General features: G+C 53.2%; 1 protein-coding gene across 1 annotated transcript in view; it reads left to right on the top strand.

Moving 5' to 3' along the window:
* The window catches only part of LOC306660324 (transforming acidic coiled-coil-containing protein 2-like), a gene marked incomplete at its 3' end in the record, with an annotated part of 155,470 nt that overhangs the window by 118,216 nt on the left and 21,598 nt on the right, over positions 1 to 15,656 (top strand). Inside the window, 1 exon segment of the mRNA XM_079138430.1 lies at positions 10,051 to 10,187. Coding sequence (XP_078994556.1) covers positions 10,051 to 10,187 — 137 coding nt within the window.

Below are 15,656 nucleotides of genomic sequence, written 5' to 3'. Positions count from 1 at the left end.
AGACTCTGTGACACACAAGACCACAGGTTGCTGTTTATTTAGCAGAGGGGGAAGGAGACATTCTGGAGAATGTGTCTGCCTAGTGGGGAATTGCTGGGGGAGAGTTTGTTGAACATCTGCTGACGGGTCCTCGAGAATGACCAGTTTTCAGATAAGTGAAACTTAACAAAAGCTAAACGCAGACAGGTGCACACCTGTAATCCCAGCGGCTCAAGAGGCTGAGGCAGGATGGCGGCAAGTTCCAGGCCAGCCTCAGCGACTTAGTGAGGCCTTGTCTCAAAATGAGAAATAAAAAAGGCTGGGGATGTGGCTCAGTGGTAGAGCACCCCTGGATTCAATTCCCAGTAACCACCGCCCCCCGAAAAAAAAAAAAAAAAAGCCAAACAAAACCACATTTGAAACCACTCTGGAAGTATGTCCTTACGCAGTCCAGCAGAGCTCCAGTGTCTCTGGAGGCCTCACCCTGGACCAGCAGGAGGGTAGCTCTGTAGGCTTTCTGGGCCTCTGGAATTTTCGCCACCTGCATGGAATGCAGATGCAAGGTGTGTATATGTTAAGGACTCCTCAGAGTGACCTGTGCGTTCACACTGAGTGAAACACCACCAGGAGGAGATGGGGCAGGGACGTTGCTGTCCTGGGCAGTGAGGGCCCATGGATCCTCGCCGTGACTCGTGGAATCTGCAGGCTTAAAATCACAGATGGCAGATTATAAAGTCAAGACACATGGGCTTTAATTATCAATGGAAAGTGCAGACAGCTTCCCAATGCGCCCTGCCTCTGCCTCTTTCTGACTGGAGCGGGAAGCGAGGCAGGGAGGTGAGAGCCCAGGAAACCTAGGGAGGTGGAGGCAGAGGCAGGAAGAGACAGACATACAAAGATGGCTGGGGCCGGGGGAGACAGCCAGACACACTCGCATTAGAAAGAAAGAGCTGGGGCTGGATCCTGGGGCCAGCGCTGCTCCTTCCTCCGCAGAGCCGAGGCCTGCCCCAAGGCCTGCCTTTTGGAAGACTCTGCTTTGAGATCACCCATCCCTTTAGTCTCCCCTGCACCCTAGGATGGCTTTGCCCTTTGCCCAGGATCTGAACCAACAAGAGCACCAGACTTGGGGCTGACCCAACTCCCCTGCAGAGTCGCTTGGTCAGCCTGGTGGCCCTAACCCCCCAGGCACTCCCCGTACGTAGGAGCCAGGATCTGGAGCCTTTGCAGGCATGGCGGCGTGGTGAGCCTTCCCCTGGGTGAGCGAAAGGGGAGAGGTGAGCAGGGAGGAGTAGCAGGAGTCACTGGCTGGCCTGATGGCTGCCCCCCGAGGGTGTGCCTGATCCCCTCCCCTGGGGGTAGCGATGCTCTAGGAAACGGAAAGCGTCCAAATGGACCAGAGACTGACTTGCCAACAGATTCCTGGTCCTTGCCCAGGAGCGTCTGTGACCCAGGGGAGGGCACCTGGGTCAGGATGAGACTCGTGCCTCCTACTTGGCTCATCCTCAGGACCTGGGCACTCGACCACTTGAGGGTGGGGGTGGTTCCCCTGCCCAGGTGTCGGCCGGTGATGGATGGCAGGGCCTGCTGCACCCTCTCGGAGGTCCTGCACCTCATGCTGTGAGGATCAGCTGAGAGGATGAGGAGCAAGCCCCAAGGGGAGCAGCTGTGGGGTTGACCTTTCCTAGCTCACAGCCCCTCAGCAGGCACCCCCAGCCTGGTACTAGGGTCCCTGCTCAGGAGTCCACGTTTCACATCAGAACACTCGGCAAGGGTGGACCGTGAGCCCCGGGTGCAGGGTGACGCTTCTTGCTGGCCCCAGGGAACCCTGAGGGAGAGGTAGGGTGGCCTGAGGGGAGCTGGCCCTGGTGACATGTCTGTCCTAGATTGTGCAGCCCCTCAGCTTTTGCCAAACTCCTCACTGGCTCCTTTTCCTTAAACTGTTGCCCTAAACATCATCCAACTGCTCAGATCCCAGCTGAGTCCCCTTTGTCATGTCCAGAGACCGTATAACATTTGTAAGAACTTGCTGAGCAATCTGAGCTGGTCCCTTTGTCCCCCCACTGCAGCTGGTGTCCTCCCTATGCCCAGGCAGCCTGGTTGCTTCTGGTGTCTGCGTTTAAATATCTCTTTCTGAATTCTGGACCTCCCCAAATGCTGCCTACCTGTGGGAATCTTCCTCTTCATACATAGGCAGACATGCATGTGCAAGTGAATAAGCATTTGTGTACATGTGTGTATGTTTATATGTCATCGTTTTATTATAAATCTGCTCATATTGTGCATGTGTTTCTTTTTTTATATATTTTTTTAAGTTGTCAGTGGATCTTAATTTTATTTATTTACATGCAGTGCTGAGAATTGAACCAGGGCCTCACACAAGCGAGGCAAGGGCTCCACCACTGAGCCACGACCTCAGCCCCTGTTCTTTCACTGGCTGGTTTATTTTGACACATTACCTAACTTGGAGCTCTCCGGACTGTCCCTGCACACCCAACCCCTTCTCGGTGGGTGGCGCTAAGGGAGGACATGTTACTTGCCACATGCTTGGGACGTCCCAGAGTTTGGCTGGACATGGCTGTTCTTCAAGTTCCTGGCCCTCTGATGTTTTTTGTCTCCTCAGTCACACACCTTTATGGATGCTATCCCTGTGCCCACCTCCACTACCCTGCCCTTTCTAATTTGATCTGGAGCCAGGTTGGGTGGCACACACCTGTAATCCCAGCAACTTGGGAGGCTGAGGCAAGAGGATGGCAAGTTCCAGGTCAGCCTCAACAACTTAACAAGACCCTGTCTCAAAATAAAAAATAAAAAGGGCTGGAGGTGTAGCTCAGTGGTAGAGCACCCCTGGGTTCAGTTCCCAGTACCACCAAAACAACTAATTGGATTTGGTTTCAGAAACCAGATACTAAACCTATTAGACCAGTGTATGAATGAATCCTAAACATGTTTCCAGAGAAGACCCGGAGAGCTTTTTGAGGACTTTAGAGCAAGCTCTGTGCACGGCTTGGTGGAACAGGGAGGTTCCTGTGCTTTCTGGGGTCCTGGTTGGTTGAAAGTAAAGCTTCCGATTTCAGTTACTCAAGCAAGGGACTCTGCTGCAAAGATGAGATTTCAGGGACCCAAGTGCATGAAGGTAGGGGCGCAAGGGCAGCTGACGCCTCCTTATTTCTCCTGAGTTCTGATCACAGTCGCCTTTTCCCCTGGAAGGCTTCACGGATCCAGGTAGGGATCAGCACAGTCAGGACCCAGGGGAGCCAACGCCGCGTCATTTCACACCTCCCACCAAGGGACCCTCAGCTGCCGTGACACCACTGGTCTTTTGCGAGGGTCTTGGTATTGCCGCAGATAAGACGACTTCAAAACCATGTGCTCGGTGGTGTGTTTCTATGGGCACAGGCATGCACACCCACTGGAGCACAGTGCCATCCTGAGCCACTCTGTCCCTGGAGACAGGGTTGTGTCCAGGCCTCGGGAAGGGCAGGGTGGAGCTCTTACAATTCAGAGCAGCTGTGTTCCGCAGGGTACATGCTGTTCCTGGCCAGGAGCAATCGCTCTCTGTGTGGCTTCCAGAGTCTCTTTGGTGTCCGACTCAGTTGCTTTGACCAAATGAAACAGGAGACCTGGCCAGTCACATCTCCCAGTTTTCTAATGCTAAGGGTCCAGGGGAAGAATCAGAACTTGCAAAAAGTCCAAGGGCTCGGGAGGTCAGTTGGCTTGCCTAAGGCCACACCTTTGTCAAGGGAGTGACATGACATTTGTAGTTTGGGCTCCTTGCCATTCACTCCACCTTCTGACTGCCTTTTGGGGAAGTCTGTGCAGTTCTATGGGATTGCTTCTTTTTGAATGTCCCCTAACCTAACTAGCTAAGACATAGGCATGTGACCCAAAATGAGTCAATTAGATGCTCCCTTCCAGGGATTTAACCATGAAATGAGTGCTCAGTGATCCAAAAAGTGCATGGAGACTGGAAAACCCAGTCCTCTATCTAAATCTGAATTCTCCAGAACCTTATAAAGTTCTACTTTCATCTTAGTTATCCAGAGTCAAGTCCTGCTTCTTGCAATATATTCAATTTACCACTGGTTGTAACTGGGTCTGTGAGACCCTCCATCTGGGAAAAAGGTCTCTTTCCCCTTGGCCTGCCAACTCTCTAACCTAAAGAGGCAGCTGATATGGTCTTGCCCTTGGTCCCTTTGAGCCCTCCTAACCTCTCAGCATAGCCACCAAATGATACATACCTGGCCTCTGACAGCAGGACCTTCTTATTAACCCTACAGGTGCTGGAAATCTGGGGTAAATGTGCAGTCATCTGCCTTGGTTTTTCCTAGGTGACCTTAGGTGTCAGCCTAGAAAACTCCGGCAGCTTGGCTTGTCAGAGCTAGCTTTGTGTTCACAGAAGACAGCTCCTGAAGTCCGCTCCTCAGCCACCTGTGTGTCCCAAAGGGGTCTCAGCATTTGGTTGTTGAAATCGTGTTCTCCCTCACCTACATAACTGGGTGAGAGACATCAGAGCAGATTCCTTTTCTCCATCCAGCCTGGGTACATTAGAGAGAAAGACCCTGGCATTCAGCCACTGAAAATCTACCAGTCAGGGCGAGTCATTTAGGACAGGAGGAGTGCATGTGTGTGCATGTGCTGTGTGTGTATATGGGTGTGTGTTGGCTGGGATTCAGGGGAGTGTTTTGTTGAATAGAATCTAGTACGCAGAAGTTTCAAAAATACTCACTTACTCACAAATTCATCAGCCTCTTGCCTGAGATGCAGATGAATGAGTTTGTCTAATCTGCCGAGGGCTCGGTTTTGTTTCTGGAAGATCCCTCTCTCTTCAGGGACAGCAAATGGTCTTTTGGCCTAGTTGATGTTGTCTGATCTTCCTTAAAGTCAGGCTCTTGGCCAGACCTGTGGCCTTTACCTGGGCCTCATCTTTAAGAGGAAGGGAGGTGGCGGGGGTGGACAAGAAGAGGGGCAGCCTGACCTGAGGCAGCACGGACTTCTTGCTCAGGTTGACCTCTGCATGGAGTGCAGAGGGTGTGGCTTGTGTCATGGGAAGCCCCCTTGTCTAGCATGTTCTTTCACTCTGGCTGGGTGATCCCAAAATTTCCATCCAGTCCCAGATCTCTTTCATGTTGGGAGTTGATAGAAATAGATGAGCATATGGAAGTATCCCCTTCCTCCCCGAGCACCCCTTAACAGCCATTCCTTGGTCATCAGGTGCATTCAAGTGCAGGTGAGTTTAGGTTTCCAGGGTGGGCGTTGTGTTACAGAACAAAGGTCCCAACGTGGAGGCAGTGCTTAATGAAGGCAGGCCGGCTCTATGGAATTCCTAGCTATGGCTGCCATAAATGGGCCAGAGACCTTGGGCAAGTCACTTCAGATCTCTGGGCTTCAGTTTCCTCATCTGCTTAAAAAGATGGTGTTTTAATCAGCTTTTAGTCACTGCGACCAAAAGATCTGACAAGGAAAATTCAGAGGAAGAAAAGTTTATATTGGCTCACAGTTTCAGAGGTTGAGTCCATGGTTGGCCAACTTTAGCTCTGGGCCCAAGATGAGGCAGAACATCAAGGTAGAAGGATGTGGCAGAGGAAAGCAGCTTAGGACATGGTATCCAGGAATCACAGAGAGAGCTCATCTCACCAAGGACAGATGTGTACCCCAAGGCACACCCCCAGTGACCTGCTTCCCCCAGCTACAACCTACCTGCCTATAGTTACCACCCGGTTAATCCTTATCAATATATCAATCCCCATAATCTAATCATTCCCCTCTGAACACTTTTTGCATTGTCTTACACATGAGTCTTTGGAGGACAACTCGTATCTAAACCACAACAAATGGGATAAAAAGAGCTCTAAACTTTTCTTCTCCTTTCAGATTTGGAAACTTCTGTGATCTTTGCAATTTATTATCCCCAAACCTTGAATTTTTCTCCAGTAAAACTTGAGCAAAATGGAACCATTTAATGATGTGTTGGGAAACCATATTATAGTGCCTTTTTATTAATAGGTGCCCATGTTTTAGTTATGTACACACACACTGATACTCATTCACAATACCTCTATACTTGTTTACGTATATGTGGATATATATTATGTATGTGTGTGGGTGCTGGTCTTGTACTATTTGATGGTCATAGTTCATATAAGTAAAAACATGAAAATATTTAAACCAAATTGCAAAGGGAAACAAGAGTCTACACTTTTCCAGCGACCTGACTGGCTTTGGGGACAGTTCCATAACCTGTTTTGACACAGCACGTCACTGAAGAGGGCTGAAATTCAGAGCTGTGTTGGATAGCTTCCGACTGTGCTTTGCTTGTCTTGAGAGCTCTGTAAAACGCTCTGAAATCTGAGAAAACAGCTGGAAAAAAAAAAAAGTTCCTAAACTGTCCTACCAGTCGGGAGCCCTGCAGGCTCAGGTTTCTGTGGCTTCTTTCCATCTTCCCCGTCTGCCACCTCACCCTGTAGCCTCGGATTCACCCATGCATCGCCATGTCCTGAGGATGATGTCCTGCAGTTGGGTGGCCCTCCTGCCCCCACTGCCTTGTTGGAGAATATCCCCTGATCGGAGGACAGGCTGTAAAAACACACGGGCTGTTTGTGATGAGCTCGCTGGCGGGGACAGGACCTTTCCTAACACTGTGCAGCAGGAGAGAAATCAACAGAGAGAACGCTGCACTTGGCATCCCAGCCCCAGGGTCCGTGCTCAGTCCAAACAACTTACTGGTTCTCCATAATAGACTCTGTTTATTATTTAAAAATTCTATTTTTTTTTCATTGTATATGGTCACAATACCTTATTTGTTAATGCAGTGCAAAGGATGGAATCCAGTGCCTCATGCTTACAAGGCACACCCTCTACCATTGAACTACAACCCCAGCCCCAGCATGATAGGCTTTATAATAAGAACATACCATAAATTGAGCTTGCTGAAAACATTTGGAAGCCACAGAAATAGTGAAAAAGGCACAGATTTTAAAGACAGTTTTGGTTTGGGGCCCTGGTTCTCATCACTTGCTAACTAACTACGTGGCCTTGCGCAAAGTAATTTGCCTCTCTAAGCTGATTGTTTCATCTGTAAAATGGCCTGCTTGCCATTTTTGAAGATTATAGGCAAGTCTACAAATGGGCCCAGTCCTGTGCCTGACACATAACAAAGTGCTCAACTAATTATAGTAATTTTGCTTTTCTTGCTGAGAATTAGAGTCACTATGTTTCATGTTTGGCTCTTAAGAACTGTATATATCGTAGAAATACACACATCATATTTGCATATTTATTTATCTGGGTAACATAGCATATGCCCATCTAGGGAAATATATTTACTTATAATTTAGAAGTTTTAACAGATTGTAATGACAACATTTCTCTTTGTGATACATACTTGTGGCATATTAATTTCCTTTCTTTTTTTTTTTCATTTTTAAAATGTGTGGAGCCTTAACAGAATAATTTCTTACATTTTAGTTTTTTCTAGTTGGGAACAAAAATGAGCCTATGGGAGTTGCCACTGTGCATTGGGGCTCCAAAATGCTGCTTTATTTTTATGTACAGACTCTTTGTGGGTGGACTGTAGAAATTTTTGCTCTTGGAAGTGTTTCGAGCTCCTGGGAAACTGAATAGGAAAAAAGAGCTAATTAAAAAAGCTGCCATCCGCCTCCTCTAATTAACTTGCTCTCCCCTCCCAGGAGAGAATTTCGCGGAAATACGAAAACAGGACAGACTGCTCCGGAAGTGAGTGCCATTCCAGTGGCCCACCGTGGCTCCTGGTGTTGTGATGCAGAAATAGTTAGCTGTCAACAGGACAGGGAGCACAGAGGGGCCTGGTGTGCCCTGCCCTGCCCACCCCAGGCTGGGTGAGTGGGGCCCTCCGAGCAGCTGTGCAGCGGGGCAGCTGCAGCTGGAATCCAAGAGCATCCGGCCCTCCCTGCTGCTGTGCTGTTGAGAAAGACCAGGGCTCTTTGTACTCCAGAGTCACGTGTCACCAGTGCCCAGGGATGCAGAAGCCAGGGGGACAGACACTCCGTCCCTCTCCTTGCATCTCAGCTTGTGTGGAGAAACTCACAGCATCTGTGTCTGGCGGTGTGGCTACTGTTTTGGTGATAACGAAAAAGAGATTTAGATCTCAAAGTCACCAGCAAGGACATTAGGGCTGGGGATTTGGGGGACAGAGGCCGTTCTTCTGTGGCGATGGCTTTTGGCTCCTGGCAGATGTGGTCTCCAGTGGAATGGGCCCGGTGGATGTGGACAATAGTGAGCAGCAGTGGGGATCCGGGGCTGCTGGCCCTTCAAGGAAGCTCTGGAGAGAGGCAAGTTGGCTTTGTGCGCCTTGTCAGTGTTGCCCCTGATGCTGGGCAGGGGTGAGGAAGCCAGTTCCCTGGAGCACCCCTGGCCACCAAGGTGACCCAGGCTGCTCCATGGGGTGACCTCCCTGTGTTCCTCATACCTGTAAGCAGATTCTGCAGAACTGCCTGTGCCTACTTCTGTCAGCGTCCCTGTGTGGATGGATCTTAAATTCTCCTCTTGGACAAAAGCTAAGTCCTTTAATATTAATGTGTGTGTGTGTTAAAAAGTCCGTCTCCCCTGCTGTGTTTGCATGAATTAAGTATCTACTCATGAAATTCAATACTGCGCTGGCTTTGGCCCATTGGATCCCATCAAAAGCAGCTCTGGTGTTTGTTCATCTCTTTGGGTCCCTGGAGGGCTTCATGACTAGTTAGAGGAGTCAGGGTCCCTGGGGGCTGGAGGGGGTGACCTCTGGCACTGATGAAATGAGGCTCTCACAAGGGAACTCCCCAAATGGCCCCTTTCTCTCCTCCTGGCAGATCGTGGGGGGATTGGTTGGGTTCCTGGTGCTCTCTGCTGACTGGCTGGCTGGCGGCCTTCAGAAGATGGGGAGGCCAGCCGTGTGCCTGCCTCACTGTGTTGACCTACCTGGCTCAGTGACACTGGTGCAGCCCAGTGTATCCTGGCACAGCATGTTCCCCTCACCTGCCACACGACCCCCGATTATGGTCTCACCAGATTCACCCGCTAAGGTCATTTGTGCCCATGCGCAATCCTAAGTATCCACCCTCTTGAGAGTCAACCTCCTCGTTGCAAATGAACCTGTTCGATTTGGGTCTGTTTAACGTATTCTGATTCTGGGAACCACCACCTGCTGACGCTTCCTGCTGGTCATCCGCACAGCTGAGGTTGGTCCCTGCCTGTGGGCAGCTGGAGCGGATGCACTGCTGCCCTCTGGCTGGCAGACAGCATGAGGGCCAGTGGCTGGTGGAGCCTCATCCTTCTGGCTTAAGATCCAGCACCTGGGGAAGCAGGTGAGGGAGGAGGGCTGTCTGCCTATCTCAGCCCAGGGCCCGGCTTTGGTCCCTGGCTCCCCTGTGTTTTGGAAGGTCGCTTCTCCAGGTGGACTTGTGGCTCATGTCTCCAGGTGGAGAACCTTTCTTGCTAGTAGGCTTTCCTGTGGGCCCACAAGGACGCCATCCACACCACTGGGCTCTCGGGCTGTGCTTTGTGGCTTGGCCTGGCACCTGTCCCGGCTGGCTTGCTGGCTTTCACTCACTGCACAGAGACCCATTCGCTGTCTCTGGTCTGGGGCTCTGGGTGCTATGATATACCAGCACGGCGTGTTCAGCCCAGTGGAGGACAAATGTAGCCTGATGAGCAGGTGAATTAATCTGTGCTGGCAGGTTATGAGGAGCATGGGGCGGGGCGGGGGAGAGGGAATCGGACACTTCGCTCCACGGGGTGGGAATCGAGGGTGGGCAGGAACCCCTGTCTGACACACAGACCTCCTCTGAATTGATGCCAAGTAGTGGGTGCCACAGTTCATCAGGAGAGTCCACTGTGGGTGAACTTGCCACTAAGGTGAGAAGGATGTGTTTGGAATAGAGCTGAGTTCAAAGAACTCATGGCTCAGTCCCAACGTCTTCACCTTTGGGAGTCGTGACTCTCACATCCGTGCCCATGCGGTTGAATTGAGCGGCAAGCCTGAATCCATGGGGCCAGGGTCAGAACACCACGTGCAGAATTGCCCTTGGCCCTAACCTGTCTCTCTCCTCTCTCCTTCAGGAGTTCTGACTCTGAAGAAGCATTTGAGACCCCGGAGTCAACCACCCCTGTCAAAGCTCCACCAGCCCCACCCCCACCACCCCCGGAAGTCATTCCAGAGCCTGAGGTCAGCGCACCACCAGCTCCGGAAGAACCAGGTAACCGAGAGCCAGGGCCCCTGGGAGATGGGCAGTGAGCCTGGTGGTGAACGCTGGAGGGAGACACCCTCCCAGGCTAGAGGGAGAGCACCCCTCAGACTGGTCACGGCCAGCAGCACTGGGCCCTTGACTCTGGCCTGTTTCCTGTGTTTGCTGGGTTGTCCTGAAGGCTAGGGTGAGTGCAGACAGCGGATTGAGCTGGGTGTGCTTTGCACTGGGAACCTTTCACTGGAAGATTCAGGTGGTTTGTGGCTGGGCTTTCCAGCAAGGTCTTGGATTCTACTGTTTGACCCCATGCTCCCGTAAGAATGTTGGGTTTTGTTCAGCTGATGCGACTCTGCACCCCTCCACCCTTTGTTCCAAGAATAGTGCCCCCTCGAGCTGGGGAGCAAAGACCTTAGTGGTCTCCAGGGGACGGGAAGAGTGGAATCAGCCCGAGCTGGTCGGCTCCTCATTACCCTGCTGTTACCCGATTTCCTCTTGCTTTCCCACACCCTCCCTCCCCTGGTAGGAGTGGAAACACCTTTAGATTCTGTTTAGACGTGGTGATTGACAGAGCAGCGCCCACCGGCCCCTGCTGCCCCCGTGGCTGGTGCTGTGTGCTTCCCCCAGTTCTACCCGTGGGGATGATAGTTTAATGAGAGGCCTGGACGGAGGCACGGCCTGCTAGAAATGGCCCCACAGGCAGTCAAGGCCAGGGGGTGCTGTGCTTAGGCCTGGGTGGCTCTGGGCCCCACACCGTAGGACCCCACTCTGACCCTCCCTGGCCCCAGCCCTCCCCTCCTACGGAGCGTGCAGAGCTAACTCCCTCCAGACCTCGCACTTCATGCCTGCAGGCAGCCACTGCAGGTCCACTTCAACCCCAGGCCTGGCCCGTCTTCCCCTCCAGGCCTGTGGAGGATCTGGGATAAGGCTGACCTGCAGGCTGGGTGTGCACAGCCTGGCTCAAGGCAGCCAGGGAGGAATGGAGCTGGCAGTGGGCAAAGGGGCAGGGAGAAGGCTGGGCCTCCTTTGTGCTCCTGCCCGGGTCAGGAGCCAGGTGGGCTGTAAAATAACATGACATTTGGACCTTGATGTTGATTTCAGAAAGTAACAGGTGGAGTTCATTTGGTCTGCCCTGGGTTTAAGCAGGCCAGTGACTGAAGAAGGCTACATCCCCGGGCTTCGACCGGAGCAGAGGAGGATGGTGAGGCAGTGTTTGCCAGAGCAGCTGCCTTCGCTGGAACCACACACATTCCATTTTCCTGTCCCCCACCTTCAGCAGCTCAGAGGCAGCGGCAGACAGGGTTCTGCTGAGTCAGGCTGGTTGCTGGGCTCGGAGAGTATGATGCTTGGCCTTTATCTGACTTCGAGGTGGGGAAAACCCAGAGAGCTGTTTGCAGTTCCCAGAGAGTCATTTGCTTCCCTTCCTTTTTTATATATAATAATGCATATAAAAATGTCTTTCCCATGTTATTTATTTTTACAAATTTGCCCAGTTTTTGATGCCAAGTGACCGAATGACCAACACCTGGTAAGCCCTGGTTAAAGCAAGCTCTTGACTAAGGCCTGTGCAGGGGAAGGTTATTTCTGGGACCATGGACTTGTCTTCTATTGTCTGATACCCTGCTTGCTCTTAGGAACGATCTTCCACTCCTTTTTGTTGCTCTCCTTCCTTGTGCTTGACTTCATTTTCCACCAAGCTGAGAATGATCTCCATTCTTAAAAACACACACACCACACCCACCTCTCTCTTAGATGGCGGTTAATAGTGAACATGATAGAGGCTTATGGGGTAACCCCTGGGGAAGGGGCTGGGATGTTAACTGCCACTGAGTCACAGTCCTCAGAACCTTTATTACTCCCCTTTGGAGTCTGAACAGGGAGAGCGGCTGTCTCTCCGCGAGGATTCTGCAAGGAGCTGAACAAAGGCCCATTGGATTTACTGCCTTATTAGAAACCGGCCCCCAGAAGTAGCATCCTTAGACATGTGGGGTGTTGCAGAGGCGTGAGAAACGCCGCGCTGTGGCCGGGGGCGTAAGGGAAGAGAGGCTTCTTCTGGGAACCATGGGAAAGAAAGGGCAGGAGAGGAAGAGTTATTGTTTAGCTTTCCTCTTCAAGGCGCCTGGAATGTCACCAGAGTCGCCCAAGGAACCACGCGAAATAACAGGACCAGGGCCCGACTGCGGGCGCCTTCCTCCTCCCGGAAGCCTTCATTTTACAAAGTACTCCCTCGGCCCTGCCAGCAGGTTAGGGCCCGAGGGGCAGAGCGACGGTGTGCTGGGGGCTCACCTTCCGGGTCTGGCAGGACTCCACTGTTGGAGCCCAGCTTCCCGATCTGTAAGTGAAGAGGGTGACCTGCAGGTCCTCGAGACCCCTTCCCTCTGACCGTCGGGGTCCTGTGAATGGAATGCTTGGCTATTGTAGTGTGTCATTAAAACTCACATCTGGCCCCTGGGCGATGTAGGTAATGTCACAGGATGAAGTGACATTTCCCACTTGAGTGTCTGCCCCGTGCCAGGCCTGGGCAGGACTTTGGTGTTTCATCTCCCATTCAGGTGAGAGATGATCCCTCACACACACGATGCCCCTTCCCAGGGCGTCACAGCCTTGCTGTGGTCCTACAGCAACTGAGGGGCTCTGGGACTGGAGCTCAGACCTCCTGCCTGTGAGTCCAGCTCCCTTCTGCTAGAGAGCAGGCTGCTGTCCACGTGGTGATGTGAGCAGCTGCGTCTGAGCCCCTGACGTGCTGCTGGCTCAGCAGAGGGGCCGGTGTGTCGCCACTGTGCTCGCTGATGCCCACACGGCTGCAGGTGCAGCTTGGCGCCAGCCTGTGCCGAGAGCTGCAGCCTGGGCCACACACCAAGGCAGAGGACAGGGCCTGGGCCCATCGGGGACAGCAGTAGATGGTCAGCAGTGGTGCATCTGTGGGGATGGAGGAGGGTTCACTTTGACATTGTTCTCCACTGGTGACAAAGCTTGTATTTACATTCTTGCTGGGAGGTTGCCAAGCCTGGGAAGGGCGCTTTTGGGGTCTTGGAGGTGACTGGAGCCACCCTGTGCTGAGTGCCTACACCTTTCCTCTCTCCCCAGGAGGTGGTGGCCCGTGGGGACTCCAGTTGTGGGCTGCTGCTGTCATGTTGACTCAAGAAGGCTCCCAGTACCAGGTCTGGCAGCAGAGTCCCCAGGGGCCTGTGTTTGCACTGCCCCCTCCACAGGTGTCCATATGTGCTGTCCCTGAGAAGCCACATGTGGGTGCTCGCCTCAGAGACAGGAGCCTCCTGGGCTGGGCATTCCAGAACCCAGAGAGGTACAGAGAACCAGTGTCACGAGGCATGTGCATGATTTGAGGGGCCATGCCTGTCATTTTTTGGCACCTGCTGTGCCCTGAAACAGGTACTTAGGTGGCTTTCCCATGCTGTCCTCATAAGAATGTCTGCTTTACAGCTGAGGCTTGGAGGGAACAGTAACGTGCCCAGGGTTGACATTGCCTTAGTCTGTTCTGACTGTCGTAACAAAATCCCTCAGGTGGCTTAGAAGTAACAGGTCTCTTTCTCTTGAAGTCCAAGCCGTGGTGTCTGGTAAGGCTCTGATTCATGGCTCACACACGGCACCTTCTTGCTGTGCTCACCTGGTAGACAGGACAAGCCAGCACCTTGGACCTCCTCTATAAGGGTGCTGATCCCATTCCTGAGATTAACTTTGCCTCCATGACATACTCGCCTCCCAGGGACCTCACCTTGACGCAGTCACCTTGGGAGTGAGATCAATATGGGGGTTTCAGGAGGACGCCGACGCCGGGCCATAGTGTGCGGCGAGCGGGGACAGGGCCTTGAGACCAGGGGCTGGCTGCTCCCCTCTTTGCTGTGTTACATTTGCCCAGGTCTCTGGAACAGGGAGGCTGCTGGGGGCTCTGAAGCACAGCCAGTCCCGAGGAGCCCTGTCTGAGGCGGGGTGCAGAGTGCCAGCGGCAGGTGCTGAGTGTTGGCCGGCAGAGCACCGGGCCCTGAGCCACTTATTGCCCCCCCCCCCCTTTCCTGGGAGTCCTCTCTTTTCTAAAGGCATCCACTTTTCCCTTAACTTGTGGGTTATGTGGCCCAGCCCCGGTGTCATGTCGAGTCTCTGACCCTCAAGGTGACAATTTGGAGATGGGCCTTTCAGGAGGCACCGAGGTTAAGTGGGTCAGAGGATGGGCCTCTAATGCAATAGCGTTGGTGTCCCTATGAGAGGAAGAGAGGGACGGCCGTTTGCGACAGTGAGAGCGCCTTCTGCAAGCTCAGGAGAGAGGCCTCTGGAGAGGCCAAATCCACTGTCACCTTGATCTTGGATTTTCAGCCTCCAGAACTGTGAGAAACAAATTTCTGTTATTTAAGCCCCCCAGTCTGTGATAGTTGCTGTGGCAACCTGAGCTGAGTGACAGAGCTGAGAAACCCTGAGTGAGCCTTTTCACGTGCTGGGCCACGGATACTAACTCTGTCCTCATACTGAGTGGGAAACGTGGAGCTGCCGGGCAGAGGTTTCCAGGGCAGGCTGCGGCCAGGTCTGTGCTGGGTACGGGAAGCAGAGGGCATGTGGACAGGATGGGTCGGCCTGGGGCTTGTCACCTTTACCTGCTCTGCCTGCTTCCCAGTGGCTGGCAGAAGGGGGCACCTCGGACTGTGAAATGGTGGTCTTCATGCAGACGCGTGGACGTTGGGCAGTCCAGGAGGAACCCAGCGGACCCACATTGGCTTTGGAAAACTCACGGCCTGCACGTGGCAGTGACCTTTCACCTTGCAGGGCCTCCCCGCCCTGTGACGGACCCCTTGGAGCAGCTGGCTTGATGAGCACACACTGACAGCAGCTCTCAATCAGGGACAGCTTCGCGTGCCCGGGGACACGTAGTGATGTCTGAAGACACTTCCAGTGCCACCCTGGAGTGGGAAGTGCTGCTGCGGTCTGCTGGGTCGAGGCGGGGGATGCTGTTCAGTGCCCGGTGAACAGCCGGCCCCAGCACAAAGGCCTGAGCAGCCCCGAGTGCCCGTCGTGCTGAGCAGGCTCCGGTCCCGGGGCCGCGGTGATTTGATTACAGGGTGTCGCTTCTGCACGGGGAGCTATGTTAAGCAGGAGGCGCTTTCTCTTCTGGGGAAAGCAAATGAGCAGATGGTTACGCGGCGTCTCTGCTGATAGCTGCAGGATTCTGGGAAAACGACTGGCATCAGAAGGCTGCCGGCCTGCGCAGCGGTTTAGCGGGGAGGTTGGCACCACTCCTTGCTGGCAGAGGGCAGGCCCTTCTCCCTCGGTCAAGGCCCGCGTGGCTCCCCTGCTCCTCCCCAGCCTCTCTGGGCCTCTGCCCTCTGTCCCAGGTGTCCCAAGTCCTCCACAGGGCAGGACGGCAAGGTTGCTTCTGATGGGAGGATGGCTGCTTGAGGATACGGGGTCCCCCAGGAAGGAGGGAGGGAGTCCATCTCGGAAAGGAGAGTGGCACCTGCAGGAAGTAGCGGGGTCAGG

This window comes from Sciurus vulgaris (assembly GCF_902686455.1).
Source record: "Sciurus vulgaris genome assembly, chromosome: 4".
NCBI classification, from domain to species: Eukaryota; Metazoa; Chordata; class Mammalia; order Rodentia; family Sciuridae; genus Sciurus; species Sciurus vulgaris.
This window is presented reverse-complemented; position numbering and strand designations above follow the sequence as displayed.